The sequence below is a fragment of the Pseudophryne corroboree genome, chromosome 2 (assembly GCF_028390025.1).
Source record: "Pseudophryne corroboree isolate aPseCor3 chromosome 2, aPseCor3.hap2, whole genome shotgun sequence".
Classification (NCBI taxonomy): domain Eukaryota; kingdom Metazoa; phylum Chordata; class Amphibia; order Anura; family Myobatrachidae; genus Pseudophryne; species Pseudophryne corroboree.
In genome coordinates, this window is record NC_086445.1 from 984,723,292 (window position 1) to 984,747,380 (window position 24,089).

Consider the following 24,089-nt stretch of genomic DNA (forward strand, 5'->3'; position numbering starts at 1 on the left):
TGAGTTTTCTAAAGTCACATTGGTTTGAACCACTTTCCACTGTGGACTTAAAATATCTCACATGGAAGGTGTCGATGCTGTTAGCCTTGGCTTCAGCCAGGCGTGTGTCAGAATTGGCGGCTTTATCATATAAAAGCCCTTACTTAATTTTTCATTCTGACAGGGCGGAATTGAGGACTCGTCCTCAATTTCTACCTAAGGTGGTTTCTGCATTTCACATGAACCAACCTATTGTGGTACCTGCGGCTACCAGGGACTTAGAGGACTCTAAGTTGCTTGACGTTGTCAGGGCCTTGAAAATAATATGTTTCCAGGACGGCTGGAGTCAGAAAATCTGACTCGCTGTTTATCCTGTATGCACCCAACAAGCTGGGTGCTCCTGCTTCTAAGCAGACGATTGCTCGTTGGATTTGTAGTACAATTCAGCTTGCACATTCTGTGGCAGGATTGCCACAGCCAAAATCAGTAAAAGCCCATTCCACAAGGAAAGTGGGCTCATCTTGGGCGGCTGCCCGAGGGGTCTCGGCTTTACAACTTTGCCGAGCAGCTACTTGGTCAGGGGCAAACACGTTTGCTAAATTCTACAAATTTGATACCCTGGCTGAGGAGGACCTGGAGTTCTCTCATTCGGTGCTGCAGAGTCATCCGCACTCTCCCGCCCGTTTGGGAGCTTTGGTATAATCCCCATGGTCCTTACGGAGTCCCAGCATCCACTAGGACGTCAGAGAAAATAAGATTTTACTTACCGATAAATCTATTTCTCGTAGTCCGTAGTGGATGCTGGGCGCCCATCCCTAGTGCGGATTGTCTGCAATACTTGTATATAGTTATTGTTACAAAAATTCGGGTTATTATTGTTGTGAGCCATCTTTTCAGAGGCTCCTTTGCGTTTATCATACTGTTAACTGGGTTCAGATCACAAGTTGTACGGTGTGATTGGTGTGGCTGGTATGAGTCTTACCCGGGATTCAATATCCTTCCTTATTATGTACGCTCGTCCGGGCACAGTATCCTAACTGAGGCTTGGAGGAGGGTCATAGGGGGAGGAGCCAGTGCACACCACCTGATCCTTAAGCTTTTATTTTGTGCCCTGTCTCCTGCGGAGCCGCTATTCCCCATGGTCCTTACGGAGTCCCAGCATCCACTACGGACTACGAGAAATAGATTTATCGGTAAGTAAAATCTTATTTTCCAGGACGGCTAGAGTCAGAAAGACTGACTCGCTGTTTATCCTGCATGCACCCAACAAGCTGGGTGCTCCTGCTTCTAAGCAGACTATTGCTCGCTGGATCTGCTCCACGATTCAACTTGCACATTCTGCGGCTGGACTGCCGCATCCTAATTCAGTAAAGGCCCATTCCACGAGGAAGGTGGGCTCTTCTTGGGCGGCTGCCCGAGGGGTCTCGGCTTTACAACTTTGCCGAGCTGCTACCTGGTCGGGATCAAACACGTTTGCAAAATTCTACAAGTTTGATACCCTGGCTGGGGAGGACCTTGAGTTTGCTCATTCGGTGCTGCAGAGTCATCCGCACTCTCCCGCCCGTTTGGGAGCTTTGGTATAATCCCCATGGTCCTTACGGAGTTCCCATCATCCACTAGGACGTCAGAGAAAATAAGAATTTACTCACCGGTAATTCTATTTCTCGTAGTCCGTAGTGGATGCTGGGTGCCCATCCCAAGTGCGGATTGTCTGCAATACTTGTATATAGTTATTGCCTAACTAAATGGTTATTGTTCTGAGCCATCTGTTCAGTGAGGCTCAGTTGTTATTCATACTGTTAGCTGGGTATAGTTATCACGAGTTGTACGGTGTGATTGGTGTGGCTAGTATGAGTCTTACCCGGGATTCCAAATCCTTTCCTTATTGTGTCAGCTCTTCCGGGCACAGTTTCCCTAACTGAGGTCTGGAGGAGGGGCATAGAGGGAGGAGCCAGTGCACACCAGTAGTCCTAATTCTTTCTTAGAGTGCCCAGTCTCCTGCGGAGCCCGTCTATTCCCCATGGTCCTTACGGAGTTCCCAGCATCAACTACGGACTACGAGAAATAGAATTACCGGTGAGTAAATTCTTATTTTTACACTGCTATTTAGATTTCAGTTTGAACACACCCCACCCAAATCTAACTCTCTCTGCACATGTTATATCTGCCCCCCCTGCAGTGCACATGGTTTTGCCCAACTGCTAATTTTTTTTTTTTTTTTTTTGCTGTGATCAACTTGGAATTGCCCCCACTGTGTATAAAAAAAAAAAAAAAACCCACACAAACGTAAGCCAAGGTTTATGCCCCCACATTGCATTGGGCTGTCCATACACTAAATGAAATCCTAAAGATCACACGTACAATCTGCAGATTCCATCGGATACCTGGCACCACTGGCAAATTGGTAATGGGGTCTGATTCCAATTTATACGCAGCTGTGATTCTCGTCAGGCTACCCCCACAGTACCATGTCGCTATTATTGCTTTGTCATTCACAGAATATATCTGATGGAGAAAGTAGGTTACTGTACTCCTTGTATGGAGTGATAGAACACAGCGGCACAATGCGATCTGGACACTACACCGCTTATGTGAAGTCACGGGTCCCAAATCCTAACCTGGGGGAACTAGTACTGCGTGGAGTACTTCCTGAAGGTAATACATTGTCTTTTTACATTGTATCAGAGACCCCTACCAGCAAATAGGTATTTCACTGTCCTCTAATATGGGGGACACTACCAACCTTGCAGTGTAGAGGGCGCTGTGAGGAGCTGGCATATTAAACAAAACTTTTTTTTTTTAAACTAAGCTAACCACCTCTACATCCAATTAGCCCTCTCAGCCAATCGGAATTGAGTTTTTCTTATATGCCCTTGGAACAGGCAGGAGCAGCGGTGAGGTTTTTTTTTTTTTTGCACTTTTTTTTTTTGTTTTAAACTTGTTTCTCCGGGGGGCAGACAGGAGCACATTCGGTGCCCCATGAGCTCCAGTTCCCAGCGGAGGCGAGATCCAGACTTTTCTATTTTGGAACTGGGCACCCCAGGGTGATGACCGCCGTGCCGCCACTTGGTTTCGTCTCGCCATCTTTTTTTTTTTTTTTTTCCAAAGGAAATTGGCTTCCATTCTGTAAGTTCGAATATTCCATCAGGATGTGTTGCATGTCTAACCACCTCATGTTTCACTGGTGGGCCCCCGGGACCATAATTGGGTCTCTAGGCAGTGCATTCTTTGAGCCACTTGATTTTGTGGACTTCAAATACCTTACCTGGAAGGTGTCTTCATTTCTAATGCCCATCTTTTCTGTCAGATGAGTGTCTGAATTGGTGAGCCTCTCATGTAGATCTTTGTATTTGGTTTTTCACCAGGATTGAGCTGCCCTGCAAACGGGTCACTCTTTTCATTGTAATTCAGGTAGTGAAGCTAACTTATCGCTTCTGGTTGTAGTTTGAGCATTGAAGATCTATTTGGATAGGTCAGCGTCATTGCATAAGTCTGACATTCTGCTCATCTTCTATGATGCGCAGAGACGTGTCTGGCCAGCAACAAAAACAATCAGTGGCCGGGTGGATCATGGCTACGATTCGTCAGGCATACATCTCGGAACATATTGTAATACAGGCATGTTTCCGCACTGAAGATAGTTAAAAAAAAGAGTTTGCAATGAGTATTAGAAACCAACTTCATATATTGTGAAAAAGCTTGCTATATTGCTATTTACAACTTGTTGGTGGTGCACCAAGGGTACAGTAGAACACTACTGGTTAGTCATATTAACAAACGAAAGAGAAGAAAGACCCTTTTGTGGCGCACTCATTAAGAAGAAGAAATCTATTGTTAATGATTAAAACGTAACTTTTAATGAATTCTGCATTAAAATAAATTGTAATCCATATTGTACATAAAATAATGTGCACTCTGGTCACTACGTATACAAGGTAGTCCAAATGAAAAAAAAGAATTTTATAATTGAAATTAGAATAATTTAGGGCAACATTGCCAAATCGTGTATGCAGCAGGATACTGGCAATAATCCTAAAGTTATGGACTTGACACTGGCACTCTCTGGTGGATATTCAATAATGCACCCTGCAGATACGAACAGTGCTGAGAAATAATTTCTTGTTCGATCTACCTGTGGTTCTCATACATAGATAATCTGGTTGGAGAGTATGCCAGAGAAGACCGTCTCATAGGTGTAAAGTAGGAAATTAGAGCAAATGTATGAATCTGCTGTCAACGTTAGACTGGATTGTATTTTATAATATTACCGTTTTACCTATGCTTGGTAGCAGTACCAACTGACTCTTTTTATCTTTTCATTTGGACTACCTTGTATACTTAGTGACCAGAGTGCACATTATTTTATGTACAATGTACAAGAGGGATAACAATTTATTTTAATACAGAATTCATTAAAAGTTGCATTTGAATTAATAACAACACAAATAGATTTCTTCTTCTTAATGAGTGCGCACAAAAGGGTCTTTCTTCTCTTTCGTTTGTTAATACATCTCGGAGCAGTTCTCTGTTCCTAAGCGTATTTTGGGTCATTCTACTAGATTGGTGATCACCTCTTTGGCATGGCATGGTGCCATTCACACTTTTACCAAATTTTGCTAATTCAATGTTTGCAGCTAAAGACTCCAGTTTTGGGCAAAAGTTTTGAGCACAGCTTTGGCTGAGCATACCCTCCACTAGGCCTAGCTTTGAACGTCCCCAAGTTTGGCAGTGTCCCCCAGATCGGAGGACAGAGGAAAGATGATTTATTATACGATGTTAAATTTTGTTTCTTTTATTCAATCGGTGGTACCCTGCAATCCCTCCATTCTGGTTGTACACTCTGTTTGGACACTGTTAGGTCTAAGTGTGGTTCTGGTTGTGTTCATTTGTTTAGGCTCTTCTGTGGGCTTTAAGTTTCAACTGGATTCCAATAGGCTGATGGAATGTAGAGTGGGGAGGCGCCCATGTCTACGACACTGATTCAAACAAGTCTAGTTTTACATGCCAACTCCTCACAGTGCCCTCCACACCCCCAAGGTTGGCAGTGTCCCCCAGATGACTTTTGAAAAACAGATGTAACAGTGAGTACCAATATCTGGCTGATTATCTACATTTTTTTTTTGTCCTTTATTTCCATGCAGTGTCGAATACGGAACCTTTGAACGGCCATTGGTACCACATCAGCGACAGCCACGTGCAAACAGTGCCAATTACCAAAGTGCTCGGTTCACAGGCCTATCTGCTGTTTTATGAGAGGATCCTGTGAGAATTACCGCTTATCCTGCTCCGAATTGCCAAGGAATATTTATTTTAATTGAACTCTTAAGAGCACCAGTTGCCGGCCCACAGTGACGATGGCTGTTTTTGTGGGATAAGCTGCTACTCTCGGGAACGCAGCTTTCCATCTTGCTATCGCTGCAACTGTCACCAGTTGCTAGTGAATTGATGGCTGCATCCGCAGTGTAGGCGACTGGTATACTTTCATTGTCTTTTCCAAAACTATAATTAATGAGAAATATGTATATATGAGCACAACCATAGCCATTTTTATTTTGATGGACCATTTTGGGTGTGTCTGCATTAACCTTGATCATTGTTCATCTCTACTGAGTATATGCAATAAATGATAGCACCTGCGAGTACAAGTCATGCTGCTGTGGAATAAACTTTCCTGATGGTTAAATGCACTATTCAGTCTTATCTTGTTTTTCCCTTAATCAAAAAAAGGTGGATAATGGAGTATTTAAGCCAACACCATCACATATTGCAGAATATTTGAGTCTTCCCCCAGCCCATGGACTATTAACAAGATGGCTGCTAATGCATGATAATCACTGAAAATGGTAAATTAATTCTTCCCCCCCCCCCCCCCCGTAGCACTCAAATGGGTCCATTCATGAAGCAGTGAAAACAATGGAGAATCAGACCATCGCAAACCAATCTGCATCTCCCTTACATTTATAGATTCCACTTGATTAAAACTTCCTTCAAAGCTGATTGGTTGCTATGGGTAACTTCTCCAGTGGTCCTTTTCTCCACTCTTTTCACTGCTTCATGAATAAGACCCCCTTGTCTCTTTACAGAGTTCAGAAACATTGTACTAAGATTTGGTATTAGAGACTATAGAAAACTACACAGAATTTATTAAAAACAGAAACCTTGAGAGCACAATTCGCATCTTACAGGGCTGGTGCAGTCATTTTGGGTGTTAACCCCATGGATTATATAATGCACCAGGTGAGGCAGCTATGAGGGGTGCACTACATAGGATTAACCTGGGTAGAATAGGTTACTCCTAGAAGAAATGGGTGTTTTCACCGTCCTAATTTGTTCAACATTTTCATCAATGACCTAACAGTAGGTCTAGAGAGCATGGTTTCAACTTTCGCAGACGATACCAAATTGTGTAAGGTTATAAATACGGAGGGGGATGCCGAGTCTCTTCAGAACGACTTAACTAAACTGGAAGCATGGGCAGCAAAATGGAGAATGAGATTCAACACAGACAAGTGTAAGGGGTAATGCACTGTGGGGGCAAGACCAAAAATAACACCTACATACTAAATGGGGTAATATTAGGGGATTCTGTACTGTAAAAAGACTTAGGGGTTCACATAGATAACAAACTAAGCAGCAGTACCCAAAGTAGGATTGCAGCAAAGAAGGCTAATAAGATATTAGCATGCATAAAACGGGGAATTGATGCAAGGGACGAGAGTATTATACTTCCATTATATAAATCACTAGTGAAGCCTCATCTTGAATACTGTGTGCAATTTTGGGCACCATATTACAAAAAGAATATCCTGGAGCTAGAAAAGGTTCAGAGGCGGGCGACCAAACTAATCAAGGGCATGGAGACACTGGAATACGAGGAAAGGCCTGCAAGGCTAGGCATGTTTACATTGGAAAAGAGGAGACTAAGAAGGGACATGATCAACATCTACAAATATATAAGGGGTCAATACACAGAGCTTGGGAGGGACCTGTTTTCTATAAGATCAGCACAGAGAACACGTGGTCACTCGCTTAGGTTCGAGGAGAGGAGTTTCCGCACATTGAGGTGAAAAGGTTTTTTCACAGTAAGGACAATACGTGTTTGGAATTCCCTGCCTGAGAGAGTAGTAACTGCGGACTCCATCAACACCTTTAAGAATGGGTTAGATAAATTCCTATTGGATAAAGATATTCAGGGTTATGGTGCGTAGGCACGCATTATAGTTAATATAACTAGTCCTAACATAAAAATAACTAGTCTTATAATAAGACTGCATAGGAGACCACAAATAGGTTGAACTCGATGGACAATTGTCTTTTTTCAACCTTAGTTACTATGTTACTATGTAATGGTTGAAGAGGGGTGCCACCATAACTATCAGGACCATGTATTTTACATCCCATCCACGGGTTCACCAGGTGAGGCAGGCATATTGGGTGCACTACGAAGGTTACACTGTGGGAGATGAGACATACAAGGATCCCAAGGTATACATGGGAAAACTGACACGTGTGGCAGTATGATATACCATGTATGAATAGATCCACTTGAAATACATCCTGGAGTATGCAGTACGGGCACAATCCATGGTGGAGCCATTTGCTGGCTGATAGTCAGTAGAAATTACGCAAATAACGTATCAATATTAATAGTTTGTGACATTAATTTAATAATAATTAAAATCTTTTTCTCCTAAACCAAGCAGACTAAACTAATGGGCCTAATATATGTAACGCTGATCACATTCCAAGAAGGGGCGACGTCTTGAGCCACAAAATTAGGACTGGATTAAAATTGCTAACTGCTCAGTGTACTATTAACTAGGGACACAAAATACATACTACAAGTCCATTACCACTGTGTTCGCAAAATAGCGCTGCTGAACAGTGTTGGTTATAGTCTTGGCCTATCTATATGTTTTGAGTAAGCTGCAGCGACTATAGACAACGTGTTTCTCATAGGGACAGATTCAGTGAGCCATGGGGTTTACCCCGTAGTGAAAACTCTGCCCTGAGCTATGTAAGTAGTGTCGCTACACTGCACGGTAAGCCCCAAAGGGGGCACTTAATGCAGGCTCAGTGTTAAATGCCCCCATTGGGTCTCGCTGCGCAGGGTAACCAATAGAGTCTGGGTAATTAACCCAGAATCTATTAGGTTTAACGTGTGTTTGTCTTGAGTTCATTGCCTTATAAATGTATAGTTCCAGACGTTAAACCCGGAGCTGTAGCCGTGATGTAAACACTATGGGGGAGATTCAAATGTTTGAAAAGTCAGTTGGCAGTCTGTTTTTTCCTATCTAATAGACAGGAAAAAAACAGACACCCAACCGACTTTTCAAGCATTTGAATTCCACCCTGTGTGTGCACATGCTAGGAGCTTAGGAAATAAAATCCCAGAACTAATTGCAGTAATGACAAGGGATGATCTAGATATTGTGGCAATTACAGGGCAATACTCATTTGAGGGTGAGTCAACAGAATTAATTTACTGTACCTGCTGCAATACACTAGAGTGGTACATACTACCAGCAGCAGTCCTTTGGATTCGATTGATTACCTATGAATTCAGTAGGACACAATATATGGGGATGTGTGAAGGGGGAACACTAGCCAGCAGCTTATAAACTATCCAAGTATTAAAGTGAAATACTTCACACACATTGGAAATTCCTCTAGAACTTCTACATCTTAGATTACATTTGAGAACTTGGAATGGAACTGATATAAGTAGCGAATAACGGCAACACAAGTATTGGAAATCAGCCTTTATTCATAACAACAAACTATTTGACAGTACACACAACATTATTAGAGGTCATTGTACCCATTAATTACTGTATATGAGCAGTGCACGACACATTGAGTACAGTGTGTATTTTTAAATATATGTTACACTTTGTCTTGTCATTGTATGTTGCACTTTAAAACTTAAAAGAGTGTGTGCTGGCTCCACCCCTCTATGCCGTCCCCCACAGCCCAGTTTAGAAAAATGTGCCCTCAGGAGAGGATGCACACTCTGGAGCTCCAGAGAAAGTTTGCTTCAGTTTATTTCAGGTATGCTGTTGGGCAACCCACTACCTGCACCGAGGAACGCTTGGGGGGGTCGGTACCGGCCTCCTGGAGGTGCTGAGTCTGATCCCGCTGACAGGACAATGGTCCTGAGGATTAGTGTACTGCAGGCATGGCGCTCTCACGCACACAGCCGCAGCAAGCCGCACACCACCCAGCACAGAGCCTGAAGATCAAGGTGGTGAGTGTTGCAGGCGGGGTCCCCCCGGTTACTCGTGCGGCATGGTCATGGGGCGGGCATATGGACTCCCCTTGGGGTGGCTACATAGCCCCCTCCCCCCCGCACAGACTGGCAGCGGTAGTGAAAATAGGTGCTTGTACCTCATTTTACACTTAGTATGGGACTTTGCCAGTATAAATATGCAAGTAGCTATGGTGCCATTGGAGGGGGTGGAGCTACCTCAGAGCGGGACCAGCAGCTTCCTGGCACCATTTCCTGCACTCTCAGTGCTGCAGCAGGAAAGTCAGCTCCTCCAGAAGATACTCCACGTGCAGCAGTTGCAACAGTCCATAGCTACTCTGATTAAAGATAAATCAGTGGCAGCCGTGTAACCACTCTCTCACTTCCACTACCCCAGAAAAGGGGGTTACCTGACATCCTGTCAGAATCTGAGGAGGAAGTACCTGAGGTGGAAGAGGGGGAGGAGTTGGAATCTCAATCAAATACTGAAGTGGAGAAATCCTCTACAACTCAGGGTGTGGAGTCTCTCATTCTTGCTATTAGAGATGTCTTGATGTTCCTGGGAACGAGGCAGATGCTCCGCTATCCTTTTTCACTGCACAATAGAAAGTGCTAGTCACCTTTCCTGATTCGAAGGAACTGGATGATATTTTCAAGGAGCCATGGGCTACTCCTGAAAAGAAATTCCAGGTGACAAAGAAATTGATTGCTGCATTTCCATTTGCTCTAGATGGGCGAAAAAGTCTGGGACACTCTCCCTGCTGTTTGTCAGGTCTCTAGGTTTGTCTGTCCCCGGCGGGGGCGCTAGTGGGCCAGTGTTGGTCTGATGGATAAAACGTGGAGGCAATATAATAGTCCTGCGCATAGGCGCTGATGTTTTATTGTTACTGAGCAGATCGAATAACACAGTATAAACAGAAAACCGGTAATGGAATGACAATGGTTGATAACTGGATTTAAATAGCTGAGGTCTCTTGCAAATGAATTGTGAAAGAACAAAACTGAAGGCAGATGGTATAACTAAAGTCCAATAGTACTTGATAGCACACAGTCTCAGTATAATGTAAGATAAAGTAACTTGAAAGGCAGAACTCCGGTATGTATAAGAAACACTCAGTCTCTTTAAAGCACACAAGTCCAGATAGCTTTACTAGGCACAAGCAGGAAACAGTCTCTCTAAGCCATCAATAGTAATACTGCTGAAATGCACAGATGGAATACAGATAGCCAGTGTACAAGTGAGATGGTAATACGAACACCTGAGGAGAGTCTCTGCTGCTGGTGATTGTGGCTGGATGGAATTGGAGTCCGGAGTTAACAGGAGAGCTGTGAGAATGAAGACTGGAACAAATGGAAGTAACCACGGGGATCGCTGGAAACAGGAACCAGAAGAACTAAGGCACACGGTGTGTGACTTGTTGTCCGAGGCCATGTGAGAGAGCCACAAGCTGGAAGTTATACCTCCTGCCCAGCAGTGATTGGACACAAACTGCAGGCGGAGATACAAGCTGGATTGAACATCAGAATCAGCTGCGTGCAAGTGTCATGGTAACGTCCACACAGGCTGGACATCGGCACGCCGCAAAACCCACACAGGACCAGACTCAGGAGTACTCAGCAATGTGAAATAGAACGCTCGCGGTTACTACACCCATGCAGCCGCAGCTGGGGACAAGACCTCTGGAGGCCCGCACACCAGCGCGCTGGTAAGTGAGACGTAGCAGAGCGCCGATTCCTGACAGTACCCCCTCCTTTATGGATGGGCACCGAACACCCACGAGGCTTGGCAGGGAAGAGTCTGTGGAAGGCTTGGATCAGACGTGGAGCATGTACATCCGTGGCGTCGACCCAACTCCTCTCTTCAGGACCATATCCAGACCAGTCAATGAGAAATTGCAGATGACCATAACGATGTCGAGAGTCTAATATCTTTTCCACCTCGTATTCCACGCCCCGATGAGTTCGTACCTTTGGAGCTGCTGGAAGCGTTCTCTGGAAACGATTGAGAATTAGTGGTCTGAGGAGAGAAATATGGAATGAGTTGGGTATTTTCAAAAAAGCAGGCAGTTTCAATTTACAAGCCACCGGATTAATAACGCTTTCTACTGGAAAAGGTCCAATAAACCGTGGAGCAAACTTCATTGAGGGGACTCTGAGCCAGAGATTACGGGTAGATAACCAGACCTTATCGCCCGGTTTCAAACTAGGAACTGCTCGCCTCTTCCGATCAGCGAACATTTTGTACCGTTGAGAAACTTTTTTAAGAGATGAATGGACCTCTTTCCAAATTTGAGTGAACCGCTGGAGAGCAGAAGCAGCCGCAGGCACATCTATGGCAGGTAATTCTTGGAAATCCGGTACTCTAGGATGCTGGCCATAAACTGCGAAAAAAGGAGTTGTGTCAGTTGAAGTATGATAACGGAAATTATGAGCAAACTCCGCCCATGGCAACAATTCTACCCAGTCATCCTGCGAAGAAGAGATATACAGTCTCAAATAGGTCTCAAGTTCTTGATTTACCCTCTCTGCCCATTTGTTTGAGGATGATAGGCCGTAGAGAACTTCAGTTTTACCTGTAGCGCTGAACACAGAGCCCTCCAAAACTTTGCCACAAATTGTACTCCTCGGTCAGATATGATTTCTGTTGGAAGTCCATGTAACCTGAATATTTCACGAAGAAACACCTTAGACAACTTTGGAGCAGAGGGTAATCCCATGAGTGGAATGAAGTGTGCCATTTTTGAAAACCTATCTACTACTACCCAGATGGTGTCATACCCTTTGGATGGAGGGAGATCAGAAATAAAGTCCATCGACAAATGAGACCAGGGGCGCTTAGGAATGGAATTGGGAATCAATTGGCCTGCGGGAGCCTGACGAGAATTTTTATGCTGAGCACATTTGGGACATGAAGCTATGAACTCTTGAATATCTACCTTCATACGAGGCCACCAATACGTTTGAGACAGAAACTTAAAAGTCTTTAGAACCCCAGGGTGACCAGTGAACTTGGACGTATGAGCCCAAGACAGAAGGTTTGGACAAAGCTCCGGAGAGACAAACATCTTGCCTGGAGGCGGGACTTGCGACATCCCTGTAGCTGCGAAAACCACTGGATTTAATAAAGGTTGAGCAGCCTGTTCTGTGGATTCCTCGTTTGAGCTCATGGAGCGAGACAAAGCATCCGCTTTGACATTTTGTGAGCCCGGTCTAAACATCAACTTAAAATCAAAGCGAGAAAAGAATAGAGCCCACCTTGCTTGCCGAGGATTCAGACACTGCGCGGCTTTCAAGTAGAGAAGGTTCTTGTGATCCGTGTAGATGGTAATGGGAAATCTCGTACCCTCCAGCAGATACCTCCATTCTTCAAGGGCCAATTTGATTGCTAACAACTCCTGGTCGCCGATGGTATAGTTCATTTCTGCAGATGAGAACCTACGAGAAAAAAACCCACAGGGGTGAGTCTTACCATCACTGCCAACCTGGGACAGGACTGCGCCCACGCCAACCGTTGAAGCGTCCACTTCCAAGGTGAAGGCTTTACTGACATCCGGCTGCTGTAACACAGGAGCTGAAATAAAAGCTTGTTTTATTTTGTGAAAAGCGGACAGTGCGTCATCAGACCATTGGGAAGGATTTCCCCCTTTCTGGGTAAGGCAGGTAATTGGAGCTATTAGCGTGGAAAAGCCTTTAATAAACTTTCTGTAGTAATTGGCGAAGCCAATGAAGCGTTGAACTGACTTGAGTGTTGTTGGAAGAGACCAGTTTTCTATAGCTTCCAGTTTAGCTGGATCCATTTGAAGATCTGTTCCGGAAATGATGTATCCTAAGAAAGATATTGAAGAAGCTTCAAATGTGCATTTGGACAATTTGCCATACAGATGATTCCGTCGAAGACGTTGCAGAACCTCCTTCACCTGTTGGCGATGAGAGACTAAATCACGGGAGAATATCAAGATGTCATCGAGGTAAACCACCACACATTTATACAGGAGATCTCTAAACACTTCGTTGACAAAGTTTTGAAACACAGCAGGGGCATTATTTAAACCGAAGGGCATCACTAGATATTCATAGTGGCCGTCACGAGTATTGAAGGCGGTTTTCCACTCATCACCACTTCGAATCCTGATAAGGTTGTAAGCCCCGCGAAGATCCAGTTTCATGAAGATGGAAGCCCCTCTAACTCTGTCAAACAGCTCTGTGATAAGAGGTAACGGGTAGCTATTTGATCGTGATGTCATTTAAACCCCGATAATCGATACAGGGGCGAAGTCCTCCATCTTCTTGACGAAGAAGAATCCAGCACCAGCTGGGGAAGTGGATGGACGGATGAAACCTTTCTGTAAATTTTCCTTTATGTATTCACTCATGGCTTGAGTTTCTGGGACTGAAAGAGGGTATGTACGCCCTCTAGGCGGCTTTCTCCCTGGAACCAGATCGATGGGACAATCCCACTCTCGATGGGGAGGCAAGACATCCGCTGCTTTCTCACTGAAGACGTCGGTGAATTCCTGATAGGCCTCCGGGAGGCCAGGCTGAGACTTTACACCAGAAGACTTTATTGGAAACACTTGAGCCAGACAAGACTGACGACAGGAGGAACTCCATGATGTTAACTGCAATGTGGACCAGTCAAATTGCGGATTGTGCAGTTGGAGCCAAGGCATACCCAGTACTATCTCATAGCCCGCTTTGGGTATAACCAGGAACTCAATGAGCTCAGAATGCAGGAAGCCTACTCCTAGAACTACCGGCTTGGTTTGCTGAAAGATGGAACCTTCAGAAATACGGCTTCCGTCCACGGCCGTGAGATAAACTGGACGACACAGCTTAGTCACTGGGAGATGAAGTCTATCCACTGCAGCTTGCGTGATAAAATTCCCAGCAGCACCACAATCCACTAAGGCAGACAAAGATTGGAGTCCCTCAGACCTTTCCAAGGTGACAGGTAATATAAGATCCTGAGATGAAGGAGCTTTATTCAAAAGCCCTAACTTGACTCCTCCTCTACAAGTTAGGACCTGGCGTTTCCCGGCCGAGCAGGGCAGGAACCAATCAGATGACCAGCAGCAGCACAATAGAGACACAGTCTTTCCTTTAATCTTCTGGACCGCTCCTCAGGTGTTAAACGAGATTTGTTTACCTGCATGGGTTCATCAGTAATAATAGGTAGAGACTGTACAGGAGGCATAGCTCGGTGCTTGCGAAGATCACCTCGAGAGCGTTCACAGGTCCGCTCGCGTAGACGTAGATCCAATTTGACACATAGGGAAATTAGAGCTTCCAGTTGCTCTGGTAAATCTCGAGTAGTCAGTTCATCCTTGATGCGGTCAGACAGACCATGCCAGAAGGCGGCAACCAATGCCTGGTTGTTCCACTTCACCTCTGATGCCAATGTCTGGAACTGGATAACGTACTGACCCACAGTACGTGTTCCCTGGCGGATCTGAAGGAGGTCAGAAGAAGCAGAGGTCGTACGCCCAGGTTCGTCAAAGATGCGTCGGAATGCGGCAACAAATTCAGTATAGTTGTTCAATATTGCATCTGCTCGCTCCCACAGCGGAGAGACCCAGTTCAAAGCAGAGCCAGCTAAAAGAGAAACAATATAAGCAACCTTTGTTCTAGGTGTTGGAAAGTTCTGTGGCTGCAATTCAAACTGAACTTCGCATTGATTTAGAAACCCACGACACATCTTAGAATTACCATCAAATTTACTCGGAGTAAGAAGATGGATGCGAGACATTGGAACAGGAGCAACTGGAGAGCTGGAAACTGAGGAACCTGGAGCAGGAACTGTAACTGAAGAGGACACTGGGGAAACTGGAACTGGAAGTGATTGTTGCAAAGTATCTAATCGTAAAGACATTCCTTGCAGGAATTGCATAACCTGCTGCTGCGCAGCCTCTTGACCATCCAGTTGTGACACTAGGTCTTGGAGTGTCCCTGACCCCACACTCTGACCACCTCGGACAAACTGTCAGGTCTCTAGGTTTGTCTGTCCCCGGCGGGGGCGCTAGTGGGTCAGTGTTGGTCTGATGGATAAAACGTGGAGGCAATATAATAGTCCTGCGCATAGGCGCTGATGTTTTATTGTTACTGAGCAGATCGAATAACACAGTATAAACAGAAAACCGGTAATGGAATGACAATGGTTGATAACTGGATTTAAATAGCTGAGGTCTCGCAAATGAATTGTGAAAGAACAAAACTGAAGGCAGATGGTATAACTAAAGTCCAATAGTACTTGATAGCACACAGTCTCAGTATAACGGCCCTCATTCCGAGTTGATCGCTCGCAAGGCAATTTTAGCAGAGTTACACACGCTAAGCCGCCGCCTACTGGGAGTGAATCTTAGCTTCTTAAAATTGCGACCGATGTATTCGCAATATTGCGATTACAAACTACTTAGCAGTTTCAGAGTAGCTTCAGACTTACTCGGCATCTGCGATCAGTTCAGTGCTTGTCGTTCCTGGTTTGACGTCATAAACACACCCAGCGTTCGCCCAGACACTCCTCCGTTTCTCCGGCCACTCCTGCGTTTTTTCCGGAAACGGTAGCGTTTTTAACCACACGCCCCTGAAACGCCGTGTTTCCGCCCAGTAACACCCATTTCCTGTCAATCACATTACGATCGCCGGAGCGAAGAAAAAGCCGTGAGTAAAAATACTATCTTCATTGTTAAATTACTTGGCGCAGTCGCAGTGCGAATATTGCGCATGCGTACTAAGCGGAATTTCACTGCGATGCGATGAAATATACCGAGCGAACGACTCGGAATGAGGGCCAACGTAAGATAAAGTAACTTGAAAGGCAGAACTCCGGTATGTATAAGAAACACTCAGTCTCTTTAAAGCACACAAGTCCAGATAGCTTTACTAGGCACAAGCAGGAAACAGTCTCTAAGCCATCAATAGTAATACTGCTGAAATGCACAGATGGAATACAGTGTACAAGTGAGATGGTAATACGAACACCTGAGGAGAGTCTCTGCTGCTGGTGATTGTGGCTGGATGGAATTGGAGTCCGGAGTTAACAGGAGAGCTGTGAGAATGAAGACTGGAACAAATGGAAGTAACCACGGGGATCGCTGGAAACAGGAACCAGAAGAACTAAGGCACACGGTGTGTGACTTGTTGTCCGAGGCCATGTGAGAGAGCCACAAGCTGGAAGTTATACCTCCTGCCCAGCAGTGATTGGACACAAACTGCAGGCGGAGATACAAGCTGGATTGAACATCAGAATCAGCTGCGTGCAGGTGTCATGGTAACGTCCACACAGGCTGGACATCGGCACGCCGCAAAACCCACACAGGACCAGACTCAGGAGTACTCAGCAATGTGAAATAGAACGCTCGCGGTTACTACACCCATGCAGCCGCAGCTGGGGACAAGACCTCCGGAGGCCCGCACACCAGCGCGCTGGTAAGTGAGACGTAGCAGAGCGCCGATTCCTGACACTGTTGATGCTTCAGTATCACACCTGTCAAAGAAGATGGTACTACCGGTTCCAGGGGATACTGCCTTAAAGGAACCTGCAGACAGAAAAATAGAAGCCACTTTGAAATCAATTTATGTGGCAGCAGGAGCCTCTCAGAGGCTTGTTATTACTGGCTGTTGGGTGACCCACGCCATACATACCTGGGCAGGTAACATTCTAGAGGACCTCACTGGGGATAAGTTCCTGACTGATATGGTAACGCTTGTTCAGCATATTCAGGATACTGCTCAGTTTCTCTGTGAAACTATTAAAAGCATAGGTAATATTAATGCTCGTACTTGTACCATGGCGGTTTCTACATGCAGGGCCTGTGGCTAAGCCAGTGGGTGGTGGATGCAGAATCAAAGCGGAGTGTAGAGGCTTTACCTTTCACAGGTGATTGGCTATTTGGAAGTGAATTGGACACGTAGATTTCGAAGGCAACAGCTGGAAAGTCCACATACCTCCCATCTGCAGCTCCACCGGCTCGACGCCCCTACACAGGACCTTTGCTACAATCCTTTCGGACTGCTAGGTTCAAAGGGAAAGCCAGAGGCGCCTCAAATGCGGCTAGAGGCTCCAGAGGTAAGTCTGCCACCACAGGATCTCAGGACCAGGGCATCCACTCTGTCTCCTCAAAATCCTCAGCATGATGGTGTCCCTCAGCCTTATTTGGGAAAGCTCCTGCCAGGATGCATGGGTGAAAGACCTTGTCTCCCAGGGCTAGAAGCTGGAGTTCAAGAATTCTTCTCCTCACATGTTTTTCAAATCGGGCTTAACGGCTTCCGAGGACATGCACCTCACACTACATTGGTCAATACTCAAGTCATTGGCGGTCATTCAGACCGATCGCACGCTGCATTTTTTCGCAGCCGTGCGTTCGGGTCTGTACTAAATTGACAGGCAGAAGGCATTCGTGGGCGGCAACTCACTATATTTAGGTAGTGTCTGGAAAAACGCAGGCGTGCCCGGCCGTTTCCAGGGAGAGTTCCTGATGTCAGCAAAATCCCGGATCTTCGCAGCAACTGAGTAATTCCTGGGCTTCCTGGGCTGACCAGGTAATCGCCTCCCCTACAGAGGAGGGAGTAAACGCTGTGCACATACGATCGCACCCCTGCACAGCGTTTACTCCCTCCTCTGTAGGGGAGGCGATTACCTGGTCGCAGCAGTGCAAAAAATAGCCTACGTGCGACAAGGTCTGCATTAGGCCCATTGTCCTAGTACCACTGCAGCAACGGGGCGAGGGTTATTATTCCAGCCTGTTTGTGGTACCAAAACCGGATGGATCTGTGAGGCCCATTTTGAACCTAAAATCGTTAAACCCATATCTGCAGATTTTCCAGTTCAAAATGAAGTCTCTGAGAGCAGTGATCTCAGGTCTGGAGGAGAGGGAGTTCTTAGTCTCTCTGGACATAAAGTCTGCGTACCTCCATATTTCAATATGGCCACCTCACCAAGCCTACCTCCTGTTTGCACTGCTGGTTGAACACTACCAGTTCCTGGCACTGCCCTCTGGCCTTTCCACGGCCCCAATTGTTTTCATAAAGGTGATGGTGGAGACATTGTTTCTACTCCGGATTCAGGAGTGAACATTGTCCCCTACCTGGACGATCTGTTTATAAAGGCAAGATCGAAGGCACAACTGTTGGACAGCATCTGTCACACCACGGTTGGATTCTGAACTTGCAGAAATCCCACCTCGAGCCAGCGTGTTCCTAGGGGTGATATTGGACATGGTGGCTCAGAAAATCTTCCTTCCTGTGAACAAGGCCAGAAAAATTCAGGAGTTGGTACGAGAGGTTCTGCAGCCAAACCGGGTCTCGGTACATCTTTGCACCCGCCTGTTGGGAAAGATGGTGGCCTCCTACGAGGCCATTCCATTCGGCAGATTCCATGCAAGGACTTTCCAACTGGATCTCCTGCAGAAATGTTTGGGTTCGCATCTGCAGATGCACCAGGTCATACGTCTCTCACTGCAGGCCAGGATCTTTCTCCTGTGGTTGTTGCAACCCTTCAGTCTCTTGGGGGGTTGGATCTTCGGGATCCAGGATTAGATTCTCTTGACCACGGATGCGAGCCTTCGAGGTTGGGGATCTTTCACCCAAGGGGCACAGTTCCAGGCTAGATGGTCAATAAACATACTGGAACTCAGGGCAATCTATGTACAATGCTTTGCTACAGGCGTTTCACCTGCTTCAAAGGCAAGTCATTCAGGTTCAGTCGGACAACGAAACAGCTGTAGCGTACGTCAATCGGCAGGGAGGAACAAAGAGCAGGGCCTGCATGTGAGAGGTATCCAAGATACTCCTCTGGGTAGAAAGGAATGCAAGGGCAGTATCGGTCATATTCATTCTGGGAGTGGACAACTGGGAGACGGACTTCCTAAGTCATCACGACCTACACCCAGGAGAATGGGGACTCCATCCGCAGGTTTTCCAGATGATTACGGATCAGTGGAGTTATCCACAGATCGATCTGATGGCTTCTCGGCTCAACAAAAAGCTCTGGCGCTATTGCTTCAAGACAAGGGACACTCTAACGGTGGCAGTGGACGAACTGACGATGCCTTGGGCCTACCAGCTAGTGTACCTGTTTCCTCCGATCCAGTTGCTTCCCAGGGTTCTAAAAAGAATCAGAAGGTAAGGGGTTCAGCCAATTCTGATTGCTTCCGACTGGCCTTGGAGAGTTTGGTATGCAGATCTTCAGGCCATAGCCATAGAAGACCCCTGGCTTCTACCTCTGCGGGAAGATCTTCTTCTGCAAGGGCCATTCATCTACCCAGACTTACAGCGGCTTCGTTTAATGGCATGACAGTTGAGCGGAACGTTCTAGCTGAAAGAGGTATTCTGGGTAAGGTTATAACAACCATGATTCAAGCCAGGAAAGCTGTCACGTCGACTCATTACCACCATATCTGGAAACGGTATGTCTCTTGGTGTGAGGGCCGAAGGTATCCTTCTGCGGATTTCAACCTGGGACGTTTTTTGCATTTCTTACAAGCAGGTGTGGACATGGGCCTACGGTTATGTCCCCTTAAGGTACAGATCTCAGCCTTGTCCATCTTCTTCCAGAAGAAGTTGGCTGCTTTACCTGAGGTCCAGACATTTCTACAGGGTGTCCTTCACATCCATCTTCCTTTCGTGCCTCCCACGGCACCTTGACCTTTCTGCAGTCCTTTTGGTTTGTACCGTTAATGTAGAGGATAAGTACCTTACATGGAAGATGGTTATGCTGTTAGCCTTTGCGGCAAGGCGTGTTTCGTAACTCGGAGCTTTGTATTGCAGGAGTCCCTACTTGGTCTTTCATGAGGATAGAACAGAGCTCAGGACTCGCCAGCAGTTCCTGCCGAAGGTGGTTTCTGCATTCCACCTAAAACAGCTTATCGTGGTTCCGGCGGCTTCGGCCACTTCTTACATTCCGGAGTCCTTGGATGTGGTGCGAGCCCTGAGGATCTATGTCAAGAGGACAGCTGCTGTCCGAAAAGTCGGATTCACTCTTTGTGCTGTATGATGCTCACAAGAAGGGTTGTCCTGCTTTGAAATGGACTATTACCTGTTGGATTAGGCTTACTATTCAACAGGCCTATGCTTCGGCGGCCTTGCCTAAGTCTATCAAGGCCCACTCTACTAGGTCGGTGGGTTCTTCCTGGGCGGCTGCCCGTGTTGTATTGGCTTTGCAACTATGCCGGGCCGCTACCTGGTCAGGGACAAACACGTTTGTCAAGTTCTACAGGCTTGATACCCTGGCAAAAGAGTATTGTTAATTCGGACATACGGTGTTGCAGGCGTCTCAGCACATTCCCACCCGTTCTGGGAGCTTTGGGTCGTCCCCATCGTATCACGTGTCCCCAGTATCCAGGGGCTGGCTGGCAATTTTTAGCCTGGGGGGCAAGTCTAGAGCACTGGCCCATAAGTAATGGCGCCATCTTAAATGGAGGTTTTTTTGTTTAAGAAATATTTATTAATTTAAAAAATGAGGCCTGGTGTAAATTATCCCAAAAATACTTTATTATAAATTTGTCAGTGCGGCCGCGGCTTCAGCAGAGCTGTGTAGTGCAGGTGTGGCCAACCAATCAATGGCAAAGAGCCAGAAAGATCTGTAGTCAAGGGCAAGAGCCATATCATGCGCGTGCCTGAGGCACGCAAGCAAAAATGGGGGCGTGGCATAGTTATCACAAAGCCACACCCTATTTTTATGTGCACACCTTTCAGTTTTACATTTGTAGGAGTATGACCTTGTGTCATAACCCCATTTTTAGTCATGTTGTACAGTGCCACATACAAATAAAGCCCCTGTACAGTGCCACATACATATAAAAACACAAAAAAATGGGTGCCTCCACAGTGCCAAATACATATATGCCCCCTCAGTGCCAGATACATATGTCTCCATAGTGCCAGATATGCCCCCACTGCCAGATACACATCTCCCCAGTGTAAGATACACATGTCCCCCTGTGCCAGATATGCCCACAGTGCCAGATACACATGTCCCCCCAGTGCCAGATATGCTCCCAGTGCCAAATATGCCCCCACTTTCAGCTACACATCTCCCTAGTGCCAGATATGACCCTACTGCCAGCTACACATCTCCCCAGTGCCAGATATGCCCCCAGTGCCAGATACACATCCCCCCAGTGCCAGAAACATATGTCCCCCCAGTGCCAGATATGTCCCCAGTGCCAGATATATGTCCCCCAGTGCCGGATATGCCTCCAGTGTAAGATGCACATGTCCCCACACTGCGCCCCTCCCCCCCCCCAAAGTGCTGCTCACCGCCGCGCTGCTGCTCTGCTCAAGTCTGCTGCTTGTGAGGGGAGGAGAGCGCAGCGTGCGCCTCTCCTGACCCTCGGTCTCCACTCTCCGGCGGCATTGATTCTCTCTAATTAGGTGCCAGTCCGTGAGCCAATCAGACTTCGCGGACCGGCAGCTAAGACTCCTGATTGGCTGCCGGTCTGCAAGCTTTGATTGGCTCACGGGCTGGCGTCGGGCACTGCAGACTAGGGCAGCGGGAGGCGCCACGGGAGCTTACGAGCCGCAGGCGGAGATAGAGCCGCGTATTGGCCACCGCTGGTGCAGTGGAAGGTGGCGGTAGCGTGGCCTGGGGGGAACATGGCACCCTGCCCCCCAGGCCAGCCCCCCTCTGCCAGTATTCCTTATGGATGTTAGAGAAAATAGGATTATAATTACCTACCGGTAAATCCTTTTCTCGTAGTCCATAAGGGATACTGGGCGCCCGCCTCTGCTTCCACTTCCTGCAAGTTTGTTCTTGTTTGAAAGTTGTTTGACTTAGCTGTTGCTGTTTTGTTTGCTGGCAGTTGCTGGTTTGTATTTTCTGCTGTGTGCTGGTTCGTTAATTTCACCACCTGTTGTATGGTCATGTTTCCTCCTCTAAGTAAGTCCATCTCCTTCGGGCACAGTTTTCCGACTGAGCTGTGGGGGAGGGCATAGAGGGGAGGAGCCAGCACAACCTGAAGTTTTAAAGTGAACCGGCTCCTTTGGACCCCATCTATACCCCATCGTACTAAGTGTCCCCAGTATCCCTTATGGACAACAAGAAAAGGATTTACCGGTAGGTAATTGAAATCTTATTTCTCATACGTCCTAGAAAATGCTGGGGACCACTTCAAGACCATGGGGTATAGACGGTTCCGCAGGAGCCATGGGCACTTTAAGACTTTTCAAGGGTGTGAACTGGCTCCTCCCTCTATGCCCCTCCTCCAGACCTCAGTTTTAGAAATGTGCCCAGGCAGACTGGATGCACTCCAGAGGAGCTCTACTGAGTTTCTCTGAAATGACTTATGTTAGGTTTTTTATTTTCAGGGAGATCTGCTGGCAACAGACTCCCTGCTTCGTGGGACTGAGGGGGCAGAAGTAGGAACCAACTTCCTGAAGAGTTTCATGGCTCTGCGTCTGGCTGACAGGACACCATTAGCTCCTGAAGGGTACTGAATGCTAGCCGTGTCTAGATGCTCACTCCCACAGCGCGCCGTCACCCCCCTCACAGAGCCAGAAGTCAGAAGACGGGTAGATAGAAGATAGATCTTCAATCAAGTAAAGTGACGGCTGAGGTACTGCGCGGCTGGCGGGAGCGCAGCGCGCCATTGCTGCCCACACACACAGGCACTGCAGGGTGCAGGGCGCGTGGGGGGGAAGGGGCGCCCTGGGCAGCAATATACCTAAATAAACTGGCTAAAAGGGGGCATAAGATGCCCAGGCACAGCCCTACACCCGCCAGTATAAATATTGTGTACATACTCTGAGGTAAAAATGCGCCATTGCGGGGGCGGAGCTCCTTACTCAGACAGACAGCACACTGCTCAGCGCCATTTTCTCTCTGTCCTCAGGCTGCAGAGACATCGCTGGTCCTCCTACACTTCTGACTAAAAGTACAGGGTGCAAAACGGGGGGGGGGGGGGGGGGGCAAAAGCGAATTTGGTGCTTTACAAGTGTGTTTACTGTGTAAATCAGCGCTGCATGTCAGTGGGCATTTTGTGTTCACAGGCATCAGATGCTGGGGTTGTGAACTGGCTGCTCCTAAACTGTGTCCCTCTGACAGATTTTACTGTGGGTCTGTCCCCTATAAGTCCCAGTGTGTCTGTGTGTGTGTTGTGCACATGTGTAAGACATGTCTGAGGCAGGGAGTTCTTCCCCAGAGGAAACCATTTTAGAGACACAGAAGTGTAATGTGGTGGCGCTGCTGACACACCAAGAGCCTGCATGGGTGAAAGAAATACGTGATAGTATGCATCATATCAATAGGAGATTAGATAAGTCTGAATCTCATGCAGAATGCTGGAGAAAATCTGTGGAGGATGTGATTTTTCAGGGTTCTGTTCTTCCATCCGCAGGCGACCCCTCTGGGTCACATAAGAGACCGTTTGCAAATATTGTAAATACTGATACCGACACGGACTGTGATACCTGTGTCGACGATAGTGACTCCAGGGAAATAGATCATATATTGGCTAAAAATATACAATATATGATTGTGGCTATAAGGGAGGTTCTGGAAGTCATGGAAGCCGCTCCTGTACCTCAGGAGAAGGCCTATTTCTATAAGGAAAAGAAATCTAAAGTCACTTTCCCTCCTTCCCACAAGCTGAATACTCTCTTTGAAGGGGTGTGGGTGAATCCCGAAAATAAATTTCGTATTCCCAAGAGGATTCAGATAGCTTATCCTTTCCCGGTAGAGGACAGGAAAAAATGGGAGTCACCCCCTGTGTTAGACAGTGCACTGTCCAGGTTGACAAAGAAGGTAATTCTGCCTGCTCCTGGCACGGCTTCGCTAAAGGAGCCGGCAGACCGCAAAATGGAGACTACATTGAAATCCATTTATGTTGCCAATGGTACGCTGCTCAGGCCCACAATTGCTTGCGCATGG

The 24,089-nt window shown here is 46.8% G+C and overlaps 1 protein-coding gene across 4 annotated transcripts in view; it reads left to right on the plus strand.

Annotated features, from left to right (window-relative positions):
* The window catches only part of USP16 (ubiquitin specific peptidase 16), a 67,190-nt gene extending 61,524 nt beyond the window's left edge, over positions 1–5,666 (plus strand). For all 4 annotated transcript variants that reach the window (XM_063956394.1, XM_063956393.1, XM_063956392.1 and 1 more), the window contains exons 17-18: positions 2,478–2,634; positions 5,121–5,666. In XM_063956394.1, the coding sequence (XP_063812464.1) occupies positions 2,478–2,634; positions 5,121–5,245 (282 nt within the window). In that variant the 3' untranslated portion in view covers positions 5,246–5,666. The remainder of the gene's footprint in view (positions 1–2,477; positions 2,635–5,120) is intronic.
* Positions 5,667–24,089: the final 18,423 nt, after the last annotated feature.